Here is a 20652-nt window from a genome sequence, read left to right on the forward strand (position 1 = left end):
TTTAGAGTTCTTAAATATTATACTAGTGTCATCTGCATATAGAATTGGTTTAGATTTATTGTTGATGGTTTTAGATAGATCATTTATGTAGAGAAGAAAAAGTAAGGGACCTAAAATTGATCCTTGTGGAACACCGTGCTTTATAATTCCCCAGTTTGAAAATGCATTATGACTGGAGTTTTTATTATTTATTTCAACTCTTTGATACCTGTTTTTCAGGTATGATTTGATCCATTCAGTAGTGTACTGCGCAAACCTAACCTAACCTAAGCTAACCTAACCTAACCTAATCCAACGTAACATTAGCAAATGGTACGGAAGGGTACCCCCCGTGTTACAATTGGATGCGCAGTGGTTGATTGCGTACACCGGGGTGTGACGTCATTTACGAAGCTGCTATTTCACCGAACGTAATATAGGACTGTCGTAACATGGAATACAATTGGAAATATGACGTTATGTATAAAATTGAGCATGTGGACTATTTTTCCACCCATAATATCTGTGCTCTTATATTCCGATGTTATATTGCTAGGTGTTAGCTTAGATTGTGTCGAAAATGCCGCTCCCACCTCACGAGTTTGCGAATCCCCCGCGGTGATACAAATGACTGCTGAATATTACGTATTATGGCATTGTGCTGCCCTCCAATGGCATAACGTTATGACGAAAAGTCTTTATTATCAGTGAAGTCGTCCCCTTCTTTGTCGTGGATGGATACGCGACCAATTGAGTGACCGCTTGGCATATGTTTCGCCCGAATTTCCCTGCCTGAATAGGAAGTAGAATATGAATTATACACGACAATGGTTACACGAAAATAATAGGGTGAAAAATTACCGCCCTATAATGGAACTGATAATGGAATATTTCTGTTTCAGTCATGTTAAGCGGTTGGCTGCCCTGTCACTGTGACGTCAATATCCGGTGTACAAGATGAAGGTATGTTTCTTTCCTGGTATGAAGATGTGTTTATAAATAATATGACGGTGTTATGTGTGTATGTTTATGTACATATATGTTCCAGTTGTGATTAATTATCTGCCTGAAAGTATATCTTAAAAGATTCAGTGAGATAATGTGTGTATTATCCTGGACCGAGTAATGGCGAGAGCACAAAGTTTTACAAACTTGTGTTTCGTCCGTTCCACAACGAAATCGAAGTGTTTTTCCCTCAGAACCATGAAAGTGAAGTATGTGTGAAGGAAGAATACACCATAACGTACATTTATTGAATTAACGAAAGTAAGTTCATATATTAATAGTGGGTGTGTAGTGAAAGACAATGTGTATTTGATGTTATTCTTGCACTATTATTAAATATTCCATAAGTTGGAGAAAGAATCCCTGGTAACAAGCAGTTACAGGACAGCAACAGAAACTATTGTGCAGCGAATGATTACATCGTCATCTACAGTTAATACCCACAAGAAACCTACTTTGAACTTCAGCTCCATCTCTTTCCCGCTTTGCAAACTTGTTGCAGTGAATGAAAACATGGTCAGCCACAGTTCGATTACATACACGAAACTTATTTTGAACTTGAGCTCCATCTTTTCCCCTCTTTATAAATATGTTTCCTTCGTCTCCGAATATAAAACTTCTCTGGGTCAGAGTTCATTCTGGCCTTTATCTTCACGAAATTGTTTCAATTGTGTGTATGTGAAATTGTTTTCTAACACACATGGGTCTTCTTTGTGTGTAGGTAGGAATGAAGAGGCATAACTGTATAATTGACTTGCAAAAATCGTGTTATCTACCTCAGTGTGAAACTCTGAGAATCAGAATCCGAATTAGGGTTGAATGTGGGTGGGACCATTTATGTAATTTCTTTACCTATTTCATTTTTGTTACATTATTCACTTCTGTTGTTATAGATGTATTCCTTCTCTTGCTTTTGCCATATAATGCTACCTGTACTGGACTAGTGAACATGAACATAAGATTTTCAATAGTAATTGCATTTCTTTAACATATATTATTCATTTTTGCTATACAGGATGTTTCACGACTTTAGTGCATAACTGCAGGAGATGATTTCCTAGGTCTTTGTGTTCAAGAAAGTTCATATAAATATTTGTCCGATTTTGGACGGTCATGGAATTATGACTGGTTACACTCAGAATAGAAGGTAACGATTACTGACAATAAACGGAAGAAAATAATAATCCAGCATAATACATGATACATTAAAATATGAATGTAAAGTTAACTTCGTGAAATTACCTTTAATTTGAAATTATTGGTGCTTAAAACTGATTTTTGGAAATGCCACCGCCGGCCGCAACACAGACTGCCGCTCAGTTGTGAACCACGCCGGACATACCAACCCACTACGCCTTTGTAGCTCTCAAGTGTCGAGATAACGAGAACGCTCTGTCTGTAGCTGGCTAAAAAAGCGACCCGCCAGCTGACACGCGGTTCACACGAGGGCATGTAAGGGAATGAATTAACGGTCATAACTCCGTAACCGTCCAAAATCGGACACATATTTATATGAACTTTTTTATCACAAAGATCTAGGAAATCACCTCCTGCAGTTATGCCCTAAAGTCGTGAAACACTCTGTATAATCATATCCAATACTGAAGTGGAAATTGAAGAGATACCAGATTGTCAGTATTCATTACATTTTTTGTAAGATATGTTACTTTTGCCATATAATCCTTTCCATTACTCAACCGGTATATCAATAGATACCAGATTTTCAGTATTCATTACATTTTTTAAGATACGTTTTTTTTCTGCCATATTCTGCCCAGTACTGAACTGGTGAAGATTAACATATCAGATTTTCTTATATCATTAAATGCAGTCTTAATCTTGTTGACGAGTGTATTTCACATTCTTGAATTCCGTCATTCTAATGAAAATATTAATAAATGGGAACATGGGTATTGTTTCTTACAATATATGATTTATAATACTTAAACGTAACCGACAAACTGTGTTCTGTATGGCTTTCAAGTGTAAGTTATGGGGAAATTATGAGGCTTAATATATGTATCTCTGATGGAAACAATTTTTTTTTTTTTTTCAAGTTTCCCCACCTTCAGCTTTCCTAAATATAAGTATTCCATTTATGTCACAGTTCACTATGTTCAGTGCCTTTGGTTAAAGAGGTGTTTCATGTGAAAGAAAGGTTATGGCTTTCCAGGCACTGGCGACAAACTTTCTCCAGATAAATAATTTGCAACCTAATCTCTTGTACACCAGAGCTGCAGAGGCTCGTTTTCTGCTGTTATTTTATATTTTTTTAATTGGGTGGTGGACCAAATTTAATAGAACTTCACTCAAATCCAACTGAAAGGATATGGGTGAAGTGATATTACACTTATGCAGCTGATCCCTTCTTGAGAAGCTGCCAATAGTGCAACCACTCAAGAATTTTCCAGCCTTTTGTAGAACCAAAGGTTCATTACTGTTCACAAGAGCCCTTCACTGGTCCCTATCCTGAGGCAGATCATTTGAATCCATACCATACCATCCTATCTCACTAGGATACACTTCACAATTTTTGAACTGTGTTCAATATCACTAGTCGAGGAGGATAAGGTTGGCGGGGCATGTAACACGAATGGGGGAGGCGAGGAATGCATATAGGATAGTGGCGGGAAAGCCAGAAGGAAAGAGATCTGGCTGTAAAAGTATTTATTGCAGGAAGCGAAAAAAAGAATTTTAAGGGGTTGGCGGTTGGGGAGCAGTCAAAATGTTTGCTAAGGTAGCATACATTTTTACCGATTGTGCTCTCGGCCTTGAAGTAACTTTATATTTAGTTCACGTAAGCTGAAAATAGATGGCAGCAGCATTGCACCGAGGTGTCATGGCGGCCATGTTGCTGATCAATAACAATAGAGTTTCACGGGGCTGTACGAAAGCGATGTCGCCAAGCCCCTCTTTGTTTCAATCCATTGTCAGTTGGAATTTTTTTCAGATAAATGTTGACCTATACTGACTTTGCTGCAGTTTTCATTTAAATACAATTACTTAGCCGAACTCGTTTCGTACCTATCAAGGGGAATATTGTACTATATTGAGGGAAATTGTTCAGTTTTGAGAGATGTCATGCTCCTTGTGAACTTTGTGAATGGTGCCAGCATGTTAGTTTAGGTGATTGTAGGTGATCCGTGGTGTAAGGAACGAAAGGAAGCGTCTAAACTGTAGTTTTCGGAATTTACTTAATAAACAGAACAGTGTTTGCAAGGAGATTCAAATGTGTTAATTAGTTTGGGTTTGTATGTTGTTATAAATTATGATTGAACTTTGTTAAGCGCAAACAGAAATACCTTATAGAAGAATGTAGATTCAGGAGTTTGGTCAAGATATATGTGTAGAAACACATATTACCAAATATAGTACAAAACCATAGGAAGAATAATTAATAAAATCCTTTATGTTTTGCAGAGTATTAGTACCTGGGAATGACGATAAGTAATAAATCAAAATTGTATTAGTAATGACAAATAGAATTTTACCGCAATGAAATTGGGAACATGTTAAATTTGGGAATTCACGCTTCCATACTGTTTCTCAAACGTTTCGTATCGTTACGTAGTTAAAGAATTAAAGATATTAAATTATAATTTACCGGATTTAAATGGCATTGAAAACGCATTTTCATTATAAGGAATCAGTAGGTTGGTTTAGCAGTTTACACTGTAGAACCGTATGTAGGAGGTTCATGGTTTGAATCCCTTCTAGGACATTGGCTGTCCTGATTGAAGACTTTCATGGTTCTCGTCAGTCTCCTCGCAAAATGCCAGGATTGTGCCACAAACCAAAACTCCTTCCTTGCAAATCCTTTTCCAGTTCATCTGTCATCTTACCATTTGATATTATGTACTCTTAAGACGCTGAAAGCCTTGTGGAATAACCTATGGGGGGGGGGGACTTTTAAGGAAATAACATGGATAGGTGAGTGACAAGAGGTGAATTAAGAAAGCGGTGGAAAAGAATTCTATCATTTGTACCAAATATTCAGACTTATGGACTAAGAATTTGATGATGTTATGCTAGGTTAGGACTGTTATAAACCTCAGGGTGGTGATTGGTGACTTTGAGCCAGTGGTAGAATGATGATTAGTGGGGCCAAAATGAAGAATCTTAGAGAAAACCCTGTTCCGATGGCCTTTCATCCACACAAATCTCATTAAATTGCCCAAGATTGAACCCAAGGCTCTGTGGGGAATACCCTGTGTGCAACTGTACAAACTATGACATGACCTGTATCCCCATATCAGAATGATTTCCATCAAATGTTATTTCATTTCATTCATTCTTTTATTAATCCTCTAGATCATGATACAATTATATAGGACAAGTCTTTCAGCTAATGTACATTATTAAATTACAACAGTCTTAATACTAAGAAATTATATAAGATATACATTTTATACATTATATACTATATACTTCTGCTTATATCAGTAGCAATATGCGAGAATTCATTGTTCAAATAGTCCCTCGTTGAGTAATAGCACCTCTGAATAAGTAAGTTCTTCAATTCCCTTGTGAACTGATTTTTGTTTTTATGTATTTTATGTCGTTAGGCAGTTTGTTGTAAAAGATACAGCCAGCTACTGAAGGATTACTATTATAAAGTTCTAAGTTGTGCCCATATATATGATAGTCTTTATTATTTCTTGTGTTATATTTATGTATTTGTTCATTTACTCAGCAGTTACACTTTTTTTACATATAGGATTGTTTCTTGTATATATAGCGAGTATACTGTAAGAATCTATAGATTTCTAAAGCTATCCCTGCATGATTCCAGATGTTTTAGCCCTGCAATGTATCTTACGGCCCTTTTTTGGAGTACAAAAATTCTGCTAGTAAGGGTCTTAGCACTATGTCCCTCTACTGTTATTCCATAAGATAGATGAGGATAGATCAAACCGTAATACAACATTCTTCTTTCATATAAATTGAGTATTTTAGGTAGCCTGTTAATTATGAACAGGTTATGGCTAATTCTACTGCAGGTTTTTTCAATATGTAATTCCCAGCTCAAGGTACTATCTGTTACTATCGCCAGGAAATTTGTGCTTTTTACATTTGATATTTCCCTGTTCTTTATTAGGAATTTTAGATTACTTTCCTGCCTGCATTGTTTAGTTTGGAAGATAATATAGTGAGTTATAGATGGATTTATAAATAAATTATTTGTCTCAAAGTATTGCTCTACCACTCCTATATTATTTGTAGTCATGTTTTTGAGCTCATTCATATCTTGTCCTACATTCAGTATTGATGTGTCATCAGCATACATTATTGATCTGCCTTGTGTTAGATGTGGAATATCGTTTATATACAAGATGAAGAGTAATGGGCCAAGGACCGATCCCTGGGGGACTCCGTATCTCACTGGGAGGCTACTTGACAAATATTCTTTCATACGATTGCCTTCTGTGTGTGTTACTTTTACGTGTTGAGTTCTATTACTGCGATAGGATTTGATTAGCTTACGTTGTATACCACGGAATTTAACTTTAACTGTAATTTCAATTTCTTGTTCCATCACACCCATTTGAGGTGGAAGCCTCGATACAGAATTGTGTCAAATTATCTTGCTAACACAATCAAGCAGTTGTCTAATAAAATCTATGTATAATTTATAACAAAAATTGTTTACATCATAGTAAAGTTATTCTCTAATATTTAAACGTTAAAACTTAAATAAAATTCAAGATGAGATTTTTACATAAAATAAATATTGATCGTACAGTTCTTTGATATAAAATGAATTCATCGTATACATTCTACTAAATATATTATATTTGTATACTAGTTTTTAAAAATATAATATATAAAATAAATACATCATATATTATTCTAAAATATTTATAATTGTATTCTAGTTATTAAAGTCAGTAAATATTCTACTCAGCATCTCATATACTTATGCATTTGTACAATGATTATCTCTTAATAAAAATTCATTCAGTCTATAAAATGAATTACTATACAAAAAGTCCTTTAAGTTAGGTTTAAAATTATTTATATTATTAAAGGTTGTTTTAATTTCATTGGGCAATGCATTGTACATCCTCACAGCCATGTGAAATACTCCATTGCCATATTTCATCAAGTTTACCTGGTTCATATCCATATCCATATTATCCCTGGTGTTTATTTCATAATAATCCCTGTTTATATCAAACATTTCACTATTTTTTACTACAAATGTTAACAGGGAGTATATATACTGTGATCTTAATGGACGTATATTCATGTTTCTAAAGTGTTCTCTGCATGATTCTCTCTAACTACCTCCGTTTATTATTCTGATAGCTCTCTTTTTTATCTTAAATATTCTTTCAGCATGTGACGAATAACCCCAAAACATTAATCCGTATGTCATGATAGAGTGAAAATATGAGTACTAAACACTTTTTAGAGTTTTAGTAGATACCATTGGTTTCAAGTTTCTTATCATGTAGCAAGCTGTATTTAATTTCTTTATGACCTCATCTATGTGCCTATCCCAGGTTATCTCATTTTGGATATTTAAGCCAAGAAATTTTATGTGATTCATACTTGTTAAAATAGCTTCTATGTCTCCCATATCTCTTGTCACCTTATTTTTCGTGGTGAAATTGATGTAGTATATGTATAATTTATCCATGAGAATGTTTTGTTGAATACAGTCAAAGGCTTTTGATAAGTCTAATACTACACAGTTGCATTTTATTTTATCATTCAAACTTTCTATTGTGTTTTCAATAATTGTGGCAATTGCATCATTAGTAGATTTATTTTCCTAAATCCAAACTGAGATTTATTAAGTATATTGTGTTTTTCTAAAAATGCTATTAATTAGTTAGCCGTTACTGTTTCCAGAACTTTTGAAAGAGCAGGTACAAGAGTAATCGGACGATAGTTATTTGCATCTTCTTTTATCCCGTTTTTGTAGATTGGTTTGACTACTGATTCTTTTTAGTTTAGAAGGGAAGATGCCTTCTCTTATTGATGCATTGACCAATTCTAAGAATGGATTTATTTTGTTTTTTTTTAGCAGATATGGCGAGATGTCATCAAGTCCTGATTTTCTATTCTTCATGCCCTGAATTACTTTAATCAATTCAGTCTCTGTTATTTCTAATAGGACAAGTGAATCTTTTATGCTTATATTGTTATTACTAGTTTGTGGATGTAATAAATTTTTGTCAAGTATAAGTTTATTTACAGTTTCTATGAAGGTTTTGTTAAATATGTTACATGCTCTACTCGGACTTGAGACTATTTCATTTCCATCTTGTAAGTATATATTACTATATTTGCTTTTGCAAGATGTAAGAAATGTAAACAGGCCATATTTAAAACAGATACTTTGGAATTAGGATCAGGCTTAAAATGCTGCCTAGGTTTTATCTTTATCTTTCCTAAAAGTTTCAGAAGCCAACATCTATTCATCTCTGCCCCCTTCATCCATTCTTCAAACTTATAAAATGTTACATATGTGGATGTGTTCTTTTGCAGTGTATACAGATTGGAAATGGCTGAGGTACAGCATGATAATTCTTCTGAGTCAGAGAGCTCAGATGTATTAGAAGGAACACCAGTTAAAGAGGATTACAATAAAACAATACTTATGAGATCATTTGTTTCAAAAAAATTTCATGTTCAACATGCTGTATTGTCTGAACCTGAAAAATCACCATCAAGGCAGAAAGATGAAAAAGAATCTTCCTTATACCACCTTTCATGTGGGCATGTAGAGAAAGGCAATAAGTCATCTTTCACAGAAAAAGAAAGCCCATTTAAGAAGAATGACAGCAAATTTGGTACGTTAAGCTCAAGATTGCCACAGGGGAATGTGAGTTATGGAAAGGAGACAAAGAAATATGGGAAGGCATTTGTAAACCAGTCACAAGCACATTCTAGTTCAGAAAAAGAATCTGATGAGGATAGAAGTGATAAAAGGAGGTACAGAAGATATGCAGTAGGGTTTACAGACTCAGACTCTTCTCAAAGTACAAAAGATGCTGTAATGGACACTTCAGAAGAGACATCGCCTTCTCCAAAGTTAGTGTCAAAAATGGGTAAACAGCGGCAAAAAAAGAATGTAATACTTTCATCCGACTCTGAGGCATCTGTGACAGAAAAGGGTGAAAGTTTAGCAGTGTCAAATTTTCCAGAATTACTGAAATCTTCGTCCTTAATGGGCAGTTATAGGAAAAACAAATACATGATAGAGTCTTCTGATTCAGAAACTGTAGATATACCAGAGAGAAGTGCTACAGTACATGATATATCAAAGAGTAAATACAGGGAGAAGGAAGATATAATAGTGTCTTCTGATTCTGAAGAAAGTGTGTTTATTGAAAACATAGAAAAACTCTCAGTATCTGTTGGGTCTTCTCTTGGAAGTACCCCAGATAAAAATGCAGTGGACAGTGTCTCAATAGAAGAAGTGGAGTCTGACAATGAAAATAGGAACTCAGTTTTGGAATCATCAAATTCAGGAACATTTCCAGTTCAGGACAAAGCCTTGAAATTGTTAGGTCAAAATAATATAATGACACATGAATGTTCAGCAAAGACTGGTAAAGAATGTGATCATGAATCGAGTGATGGTATTCAGGAACAGACTTCAAATGATGGTGAGGTAGTGCGAAAAGCTAGAACCAAAAATCAAAGCAAAACAGTTAGTCCTGAAAGTAATGCCCAATGCAATGATTCTAGTCTTCTTCTTAAGGAGGTGAGTTCCAGTTCTTTGCATTATTTGTCTTTTACATTTCTTATTTAGTAAAAGTAAAATCTAAAGCTATCCCTGTACCAGGCCGTGAAGGCCGTAGGGTTGTGAGATGTTGAGGGTCTCACATTATCTAGACAATTGGCTCAAAAATGGTGGTAAGGTTGTCAGCCTTATGCGCCAGCTGCGCTTTACTCCCCAGGAAAATTACTTAATTAATTCCTGGTACTCATTTCTGTTAGAGGCTGAGTGAACCCCAGGGCCATAGTGCGGCTGGAAGGATTAGGTCAATTGAAAAAATCCAATGACCTCATCGGGACTTGAACCCGCGACCTTCTGGCTTGTAGCATCAGATTCAAAATCTGGTTTTGATAGAACTTCATTTTATGAGCTGGACATTATTAGGATTTGCTAATATTCAAATGGTCACATGATAAGATGGCCTCAAATTGCAGTTTAAAAGGCTTTCTATGAAATTTGTAATATAATTTTGTTTGGTCGCATGTTTATCTGTTGGTAAGTACTGCAATAAATTCACTAGTTCATGTAGGTATTAAAAGAAAATTTTAAGATTGGAATAACATCTAATAACACCTTGAATTAGATTGTTTTTAACTTTCATGTATGTAGCTGTTGCCCGCAGGTGGGGAACACTGGCTGCTTGTTGCTTATATGGCCAGACAGTTGCTGGTTATTATGTATTGAATAACTAATGGTTGGACACTATAGTACATTAGTTTTTTAATATCTGTGTGGATTTCTGGTCTGTGACTGTGCATTTTTTAGGCATGCTCATATGCTTGCTGAGCATATGTTAACTTCACTAAGTCTGGAACTCAAGAACTGCTGGACAGACTTTCATGAAATTCGATTTTGGAGAGTTATAAAAAATTGTCAAGCCATGTCAATTTTCATTTAGATCTTCAAATTTTAATGGCCACTTTACACTGAGACTTACATGTGTTTCTGCATGTATCTTGAGTGAAACTTGCTAAATATTTATTGAAGTAAAAAATGTTTCAAACAGAAATCATGGACAGTAGCATATTTTATATTCAGTACAGTTTTTTCTGAAATCCTAGGATGTGACTGTAATGAAATCAAATGCTGTGGTATGCACTGTATCAGCAAACAAGAACATACCTTATTTTATATTATGCAGTTTTTTCCTCTTCATTGGTGTAGGTAATCAGGAGTGTACTGTATTATAAGTAGTCTGCCAACTACAGTTACATAGTTGTGTGGTGTTCATTTACAGTTTCCAACTGCTTATTTAGCAGATACAGGTGAAAATTACGAAAACGATTTTCAGCCTAAGGTATCATCAAGTCGTGAAATATGTGCATCCAAACAAACAGTTCAGGTGAAGCAACAGGAATCTCTTGAACGAAGTCTTCAGAAAGTGACGATTTCAGAAAGAAAAAGTCTTCCTGTTCCATCTACTGATATCCAGCTGCTCATTGCTCAAAAGAAGGGACTAGAGTCTGAAATTGCTTCAGTAACAAAGGAAACTGAAAAGTTACAGGTAATTCCCATTGTAATAATTATACTAAGGTAATGTTGTCCCACGGAGAGTTTCATGGAGGTAGGCTAGGCCCAAATGAGGGCTGTAGCGCCAATGGAAAAAAAATGTTGACGTGCTCAACTAATTAAGCACTGTCATGAAGACATATGGGAGAATGGATGTGTAGATCCACATAATTATTGAAATAGTTACAGAAATTTTAGGTATTATGTATAGAGACCATAGGTTGGAACATGGAGAGTTATTACTTAACCATTCATTTTGTAGTCTTAAGAATTATACCTTCAAATATATTTATATGTTATGAATAGATTCATCATACTGGCCCAATGCCTGTTATATGTCATAGAAACAGCGGTTGCCAAATGACAAGTCTAGAAGTAGTAAATTTGTCCCGGTAGAAGCTGTAAAAATAGATATTATTTTATGTTCTGCTCAACACAATGTATTTCCAATTGGCTTTACAGGTATACATGTTATTTTAATGGATTTCATCCATCGTCTGGTATGTAAAAGACAGAAGACCACAATGTTTCAGAGACTGGATCTGTCTCCGTCTTCACGTGGTTAGGAAGGGATAAACCTACTCAGTTGGGCCCAGTAGAAAGAGCCAGTCTCAATCGCTGGACCAACTTGGTGTGTAGAAAACAACCGACAACCGGTTCCATCAGTGGGAGATAGGAATAAAATCACAGTAAAAGACATGATAGAAAATTTGTGCCAAGCATGCACATATCAACAATGTAAATAACAAGTATAGATTAAATTCCAGAATTCAGTTAAAAACGAAAGTAAAAACTTGGATAATGCATGCCTAATCTGTGTGAATAAAGAATCGTGCCACCAAGGCGACTTCCAGGAATCAGACTAATCCCAGGAGCAAAACTTGCAGAAGTAGTGGAAGCCACTAATATTCATAAAAACTTACATTTTTTATTTGTTAACCTCTTCATATGGAAGAAATATCCAAACTGATTTGGCTGATCAGATTGGTTGAACATGCCATATGAGCTGATTCTTTGTACTTTCTGTATCTGCTGTTATTTTCAACCTCCAAGATCCTAGCTTCATCCCAGCTTACCCTATGACCTTCATATGCATGCTGAGCCAACCTGGATTTCTCTAGAAGACCCTGCTTGAGATTGTGCCTGTGTTCACGGATTTGCACAGCCAGTGGTCTGCCTGTTTCACCAATGTAGCTTCTGCCGCATTCACAGGGAATGCTATAGACACTGTGCCATCTGTTGAGGATCCCTTTTTGGTCTCATTCTCACAAGCGAAGATTTTAAAGTGTGTCTACCTTTGAAGATGGTCCTAATATTATACTGGTTCCCTATGTGCTTGAACTTCTCAGAGATGCCCTTGACATACGGGATATAAACCGTGCAAAGAGGCTTTTCCTCTTTTTTCTTTTGACGACTACTACCCTTGGACCTGATAACCGAGTCAATAAAGCCTTGAGAATAACCACTAAGTTGAAGGTCGTGTTTCAGGTTGTTAACCTCCAACACCTGGTCTTCGCATATAGTGGTAGCTCTATCATGAAGGCTATGAACAATTCCTCTTTTGACATGTGGGAGGTGATTGGAATTCAAAGTAAGATATTGGCCAGTGTGGGTGGGTTTCCTGTAAACTTTCATGGTCAGAGCCATCCCTTTTTTCATGACCAGAACAACTGGCTGTCAACTCGGCGCAGGACAAACCGTCATTGTGGCTCCGATATGTGGATGACACATTTGTGATCTGCCCTCATGGTGCAGAGGGGATACAGAACTTTCTTACACACCTCAACAGTCTGAGACTGGCAATCCAGATTACTATGGAAATAGAATCGGAGGGAACGATCCCCGTCCTGGACGTTCTGGTCATGAAAAAAGGGATGGCTCTGACCACAAAAGTTTACAGGAAACCCACCCACACTGGGCGATTCTTTTACTGTGATTTTATTCTTAACTCCCACTGATGGAACTGGTTGTTGGTTGTTCGTAGGTTGTTTTCTACACACCGGGGTTTGTCCAGTGATTGAGACTAGCTCTTTGTAACGGGCCCAACTGAGTAGGTTTATCCTTCCCTACCCATCTGAAGACAGAGACAGATCCAGTCTCCGAAACATTGTAGTCTTTTGTCTTTTACGTACCAGATGATGGATGAAGTCCAAAAGAAGTACAGTATACACCATCGTCAGAATCCTTTCAAGTGTTATTTTAAGCTTTTACAATTGCTTGATGTTACTGTTGATCATATTTTGGGTGTAACAATATAGCAGCAGTATGTTGTGTTGCCATTTTTGTCGTTCTTGCAATCTCCACTTTCAAGGCTTTCTCACAGCTTTTTTCTCATAATCTGTTACATATCAACCTTTCATGCCCCATGCACTAACCAGTAGGGCTGGATCACCATGAAGGGGACCCTGAAAACAGCAGGGGTATCTGAAGACTTGGCAATTTAACCAACTGCTAAATAGTGTTATCAACCCAAAGTAGGATCTACAGGCATAAAGTTATACAGGTATTCCACATTTTGAAGTACATGGGATTTCAAAATGTATTCCTTGTAGCTTACAGATTTGTAACCTGTATATATTCACGATATTTACATGTTGCAGATATATTTGTTCTTAATATAGCTAATCAGATGTAAATAATTTTATACTATATTGCATTAATCTTATTTTTTCATATTTTTTTTTAAGTATCTGATATATCGAAACATGTTTCGAACAAAAGAGATCTTTATGGGAGATTTTTTTGTCATGTACCCATATTTTCTACAATCTTTTTAAGAATTTTATATGATTTATGGTGCCTGTCATCACCACCTGCACATACAGTAACGGTTACAGTGGACTGATGCAGTCAAAATGAAATTCAGATAACTTTGGCAGACCTCATATACCAGATGTCATTCAGAATGATCAAGTGCTTTTGGAGATTATACATGCAGATATGCACAACATCCACATTGTATGTTACTTTGCATTGGATTCTAAAACCACTTTGATTCAAATATGAAATCTGTACAATTAAATGTACAACTTTTGATTGACATTATATTACAAGTTAAATTTACTGTATTGTCCTGGAGGAATGTGATGGCCTTGTTTTAACTTTTATTGTCTGGGAATGGGAGATTTTAAATCCCTTGCTACTGTGGGGCTCATAGCGGGAATATCTAGATTGGAGAATAATGGAAAACCTTGCTTCTTACAAATAATTTATAATCTGATTTCTGATCTGATATGGTTTTTTGCGTGGTTGATGTAATCTTGTCTTGATTTTTATGCAGCTTCTCATTTTGATAAGCATGATTTATATGTATTGTTTATCTGTATATGTTTTTTACTGATAGTATTACGACATGAGTCCTGTATCAATGTATTTTGATATGGGAAAATAAAGAAAGAAAGCAAGATTTTATCCCTGGTAACCATTGTAACCACACCGTGCAGGAACCTCAGCAATGTTGTTCATTTACATTCTTAATTATAATGTACTACAAGTAAACAGACTCTATTACCAGTGAACAAAAGCTGAAACACAATTGACCCCAGCACCAGCAGACGCTAAGAATGGCATGTGGTCTTTCTTAGCGACAAGCAAGCTGCATGTAACTTGTGGACCCAGGACAGAACAGGAAGTATCCCGCTGCATTCTCTGGGAATTTCAATACCTAACTTCGGCGGTGCAAGTCTTTGAAAATTTGAGACTTGCCAAATACAAGTCGCAATAATTTTTGGAGGGGCATACCCAGCAGTCGTTAGTGTACCTTCATTTATTTGAGAGCTGTCAGCTGTCTTGTACTTGGGCCCATATTTACACGGATCTTGTTGGGGATTGGCAGAATGTCAACGAGAGTAACACCCAAATTTTGGTACAGCCAATCATAAAAATTCAGAGGAGAGGAAACCGGGCATTCCCGGAACTGTCAAGACTTCTGCCTCTCTGGAGGAGTCAGTCGTCTTAGGGAGTAACAGGAGTCACTCATCTAAAGAGAGTAACTGGAGTGGTTTTGGGACATTCGAACCTCCCGGACATTAAATCGGTGTTGGCCAAGTCCGGTACACAAATTCAACAGTGCTGCAGCCTTGTAATAGGTACTTCTTATTCACATCTGCAAATATAGAGCAACAGTGTTGAGTGAAGTGTGTGTTTCATGTGTTTTCTATCTCCTTGTGCGAGCAAGGCCCAGAAGTTGCCCTGAGACAGAATTTTGTCCTACCCACTGAGCAGACGAAATTCCAAACGCCCACCTATCCACATTCCCCCCTTGGTTTTCCCCATTCCAAATTCGTGGATTTCACCAGAGTCCACTGGCGCCCATACAAATTCAGATTCAGAGTAATCCCACACCCTACCCTGAACCAGACAACGAGGAAGCGACAGATGAAAGTGGAGCCCAATGTAAGGGCTAATGACAGTTGAAGAAAGTGGAGCCTAACATAAGGGCAATGAGAAGAAGGGGCGGTTAGACCATATTAATAATGACAAATTGCAACAATGGCAAGGTGGGGGTGCAATTACAGCTGTCCAGTAAAGGTCAAAGAAGTTGCATTTCATGAAGTTGTTTCTGTATTGAGGATAATCTGACTTAGTTCTTATATTTTATCCAGCCAAGATTAACCCCTCAAGCGTGTGCAACGCACCATATGCGTCCGGTCAGTTACATGCATCTAGCGTGAATTTAAGCGGGGGTATTTAAATCCCTCCCGGTGCTTTATTTTCGCAAGCATTGAAGGTTTTGTGCAGACATTTACATAAATATTTTTAAATAACAAAATCGCTATTTGAAAAATTCCAAAAAATTATATTATATTTACAATTGTTTACAGTTCATTATTATAAATATGTACTTACATTTTGTCAACCTATTTTTCCCAGCTCCCCATATTCAGTGTCTAGTAGTTGACCTTGGTGTGGTATTGCTCAAAACAGGCGTCTAGGCAGAGAGAGGGTGTCCCTGGGCAATTTTTACGCCTGTATCAAGTTTGTTTTCTCTTTCCGTTTTGAATTTCGGTTTTGGGATTTTCTTGAATGAAATGCTGTCCCGTCAATCTCGTACATTCCATGTCGGTATCTGAAGGACGCCCTTTGCGCTTTTCTAAATTCTGTCCATGGGACTTTGCTATGATCTTATTCACTAAGTTTATTCTGAATAACAGATGATCTTTCTTGTTACCAGCCTTGCAGTACTGAATGTAATCATTCAACACTGCCGTATTTACTAAGTGGTTGAATAATTTCTTGTACCACGCTTTTTGCCTTTTCCTTTCTAGCAAGAATGTTTCTAGTAGCTGATCTTTCAAGTTTTTCAGTTCCTACCATATATTTATTATACTCTATTACACACATAGGTTTATTTACAAATTNGAAAACCTAGGAATATCCTAATTTCATTCAAAGTTGTGGGAACCCACTTTTGAAAGCTCTATTTTATTAGCGTCAGGGGCAAGAAACTGTCCCGCCAGAGAAGTTACGTGACCAAATGCCATGTTGCTCCGATAAGAGGGTGTTGCGAAGCAGAAAAGGAATAACAGATTCATAAATGTTGACACAGGCGTCAGCCAACTTTGACACCTAGGTTCGTAACATCGTAAATCAGACACGGCTTCTTTGTCGCCAGTAAGCCAAGCCAGTAATAAAAAAATACACATAGATAACAAGCACTCAATGAAAGTTAGCTAACAAATTATCTCTCTGTAAGCAAGTGTGAGTTGGAACAACTCTTTCATAAGCAGCAGACACCAGATGCTTTGTCCCAAGCAAAGCGAGTAAAAAAAATACCACACACAAACAGATAGCGAGGAATGAAAGAAGTCAGTGTTAGCTGACATATACATTCACTGGAAGTACATACATCAGAGCGTAGGCGTTAAGAATTCTTAGTGAAAAGTTTGGACGCAACATATGCGGCGCGCACGCTTACAGCACGGCTTTGAGTGGACGCAGACGGTGCGTCGCACACGCTTAGGGATTTAAATGGCTCCGCTAAAAGTCACGCTCGAGGGGTTAATAGACAAGGTCGGGTTATAAAATGCAATTATTTTTCTAGATGATATTAAGAAGTACAAATCTCGCAAACTTGCCTGATCGTGGTACGAGACTTCAAATGGCTCTGACTGAGAAGCAAACCAGGTTGAAGAAGTTGAAAGCACAGTGGCAGTCCTCAAATTTTGATGCAGTCACAGATAAGTGTGGGTGATTAAATAAGATTTTGTTTATGATAACCCTTGACTTGTCACTTGCATAAAGGTGTTAATTGTGATTTATGATATTCACAGATGCAGTTGACTATGTAAGAAAACCAGACATTATTGAGATCAAGGATGAAACACCACTGCAAAGCTTACCGAAAGGTATGTAATATATACGTGTATATAGCTTTTTTTTTTTCAGAGACTGAACAAAGGATTGAAATGGACATGTCATAGAAAATATTCCTAAGGAAGGATGAAAAATCTGTCTCCTTTCACCAAGCTCACCATGAGTACTCCATGATTCTTTGACGATTTTAACAAAATTCATGCTTTTCCTCATTTTATCCAAGAACATGGTCCCATATATTGTACTGTGCCTGATTATACACTTATGATTTGTGTATTAGTTGAGGGAATAGAAGTTAAAGATTGTGAGCATTAAAGTAGAATTTGCATAGGGTGTCAGAATATTCCAGGTGTAATGTAATGTACTTTTTATAACAGAAATAACAGTTTTTGTACAGTATCATTATTTCTTTCTCTGGTCCACACCTTAGCAATTATCTCACCTGAAAATGAAATGACTTACCACAGAATAAATGTGAATGTGAACAATGGCAGAGAGAATTGTTGACTCAGGGAACTTTAACCCGTTGCCGTGGTTCGTCGTGTATGTTTCGTCAGGGATTTAAATCGTCTGGGGGGGTTCGACGTGTATGTTTCGTTCAGCTGCACACCTATGTTATAACGCCCATAATAATTGATGGTTTTGCTGTAGATTGTTAGATTTTTCGCTGGCCTGTTGTCAGTAGAACAGAGTATAAATAAGACACGACTTTATCTGNGCGCCCATATTATAAGGTAAGGTTATAAAACCACCATTTAAGATCATTTTAGTGAAAGTTTCATGTTCCTATCTCATAGAATTTAAGAACAATGATGAATAAATCATTTTCGAGCAAAATTTAAATGGCCGGCTGAATATATTACCGCAGGAGACGCAGCCGCGGAATTTAAATTACCGCGTCAAAGGGTTAAAAGTTACTGCTGTGAAAGATAAGCTCAAGTCTAACTTGTAAATCCAACAGCCAGCAGATTTTGTGACAAGAAACACCAGAATACCATATGCCATTATCTCGTCTTAATTTGCTGAGCATGGTTAAGTTTGCTCAGTGAGAAGGATGCTTTTACACGTAATTCCAGTTTGTAGAACAATTGTGTCAGTTGGAAATTGAAATGTAGTTTTCCTTGTTCAGATTTTCTAATTGAAATAAATTTATGTACTCATGGTTTACTTCATGGCAGCATATTTTAAAGTTACATGGATCACTAGTTAATATGAAAGTACTGCAGCATTTTCTGATTGGTATTTCCATTCTCCAGTGTTTTTATATTCTTTTGAATCCCTGTGTCATTCTGCAACCTGAATCGGAGTTGAGTCATGCTTTAAACACACATTCACATCAAAATATTTTAAGTGCTGGGTAAGGTGTCCTCATATAATTTTACTTTTTGAACTACGTGTTACGCAAAAACATGACATTATTTTACAGATGCAGCAGGCATGGTGCCTAGAAAAACAGCATACTTGGGTGCAATGCCTTCCACAGATGGAATGGGAAAAAGAGGTTAGTGTTATCAGAAAAGTAATTAGTTTTATGGATTTCAGTCTTATAAGTAGATAGCATAGTTACAGTGAAAGAAAATTATTTTAACTTCCAACATTACACAGAATTGTTGAAACATGAGATATTTATATGATATAACCATGCACACTTGACCCGCAGTATACAAGTATTTAGATGTTTCAAAAGAATTATTCGAAACAGGCATTCATGATTTGTTGTTGTATCTCTCCAGTAGAGAATTTGAGGAGAATTAATGTTATAATTTAAGAGTCCATTAATATTAGAGGCTGTGTCTGTGGGTGGTAAGATCTGTATGATATTCAAAGTAGACAAGCATCTATATATGAGTATAAACCACTTTCAAGGGTTATGAGAGCGGTATGTTACAGTTAAATCAGTATTGCTGGGTTTCTGGCCTTTGTCATTCATCTTAGTATTTTGAACTGAATGCAAGGTTTTGGAAACTGGATCTGTTTCCATCCTCATTTGGAAACATGTGGAAGTTATCTACTCAGTGTGATATATATATATATATATACAGTAAAACTTGGTTATAGCAACATCGGTTTCTGCGACACCTTGTCTATTGCGTCAAATATTCAATGGTACGAACTAATTCCTCATAAAGCAACTGTTTTTATACCTTGCTTAGTACGACATGCACAAATGCATCAACCTCATATGTAACGTCATTTTCATTCCTGAATTTCTCTGATATAATGGGAAAGTTCGATGTGTCTGCCCACCCTTACTTTCTCTACTTGCTGACTTGACTGTCCTGGAAGAATACGACCACGGGCTGCAAGAGCAGTGTGGGTTTTATGCGAAAACAAGGGTGTGGGGTGGGACTGCGTGAATAGTGCAAGAGGAAGCGGCAGGTTGTTAACTGCATTCCTTTCCTAGAATCTCGTCTAACAGGACCTCACATTGTCTACTTACCCTATAGTGTTCCTGCCTAAACCCAGAGAAGTGCAGTAGCGAAAACATGGCAATGAAAAGGAAAGTTTTAAGCATTGAAGAGAAAGTTAAAGTGATTCGTGAAATATTGTGTGTATTGTCAGTGAAAAGCGCTGTAATATGTCTTTGATATTACACATTTGGGCAATTCCACGTTAATGTTACGTTAGTCTGTACTTAACTACGTATTTCACTAAAAAATGCAACATTTTAACTCGGTTTTTGGTAGATTTTTACGTGACTAACATAAGGCTGCTGTGGAAGTGCCCATTTCGGTTACAATGACATTCGTTTATAACGACACTATTTTTAGGTCCCTTTGATGACGTTATAACCAAGTTCTACTGTATAAATGAAACTATGTGTTTGTGCATGCATGTTCAGAATTGTAAGTAGTGGGAGGCTGTAACTTGGAAGAGTTGTCATGTCAGCTACAATCTTAAAGGAGCCTTTAAACTGTGTCTCTGTGGATATATATTCTTCATCTTCTTCATAAGGCTCAACAGCTTCATTTCTTGAAGGTTTAGGCCTGCTCAACAATTTCCCTCCAACTACTTCTGTCCTGTGTGCGAGTCATCCAGTTATAAATTCCTAAATCCTTTAGGTCTTCCCATACGTCATCTTTCCATCTAATCTTAGGTCGACCTCTCTT

At 36.6% G+C, this 20652-nt stretch overlaps 1 protein-coding gene across 5 annotated transcripts in view; it reads left to right on the top strand.

The window, feature by feature from the left end:
* LOC111861975 (transcription termination factor 2) overlaps positions 1–20652 on the top strand; it is a 42919-nt gene that overhangs the window by 895 nt on the left and 21372 nt on the right. The window contains exons 2-7 of one of the 5 annotated variants that reach the window (XM_023846968.2): positions 882–942; positions 8482–9703; positions 10956–11222; positions 17271–17412; positions 17500–17574; positions 18969–19043. In XM_023846968.2, the coding sequence (XP_023702736.1) occupies positions 8498–9703; positions 10956–11222; positions 17271–17412; positions 17500–17574; positions 18969–19043 (1765 nt within the window). In that variant the 5' untranslated portion in view covers positions 882–942; positions 8482–8497. Of the gene's footprint in view, positions 1–881; positions 943–1027; positions 1246–4108; positions 4236–8481; positions 9704–10955; positions 11223–17270; positions 17413–17499; positions 17575–18968; positions 19044–20652 lie in introns of those variants that run through there. The other 4 variants (XM_023846969.2, XM_023846970.2, XM_023846967.2 and 1 more) reach the window with 4 other exon arrangements.

Source organism: Cryptotermes secundus, unplaced genomic scaffold (assembly GCF_002891405.2).
Source record: "Cryptotermes secundus unplaced genomic scaffold, Csec_1.0 scaffold181, whole genome shotgun sequence".
Classification (NCBI taxonomy): Eukaryota; Metazoa; Arthropoda; class Insecta; order Blattodea; family Kalotermitidae; genus Cryptotermes; species Cryptotermes secundus.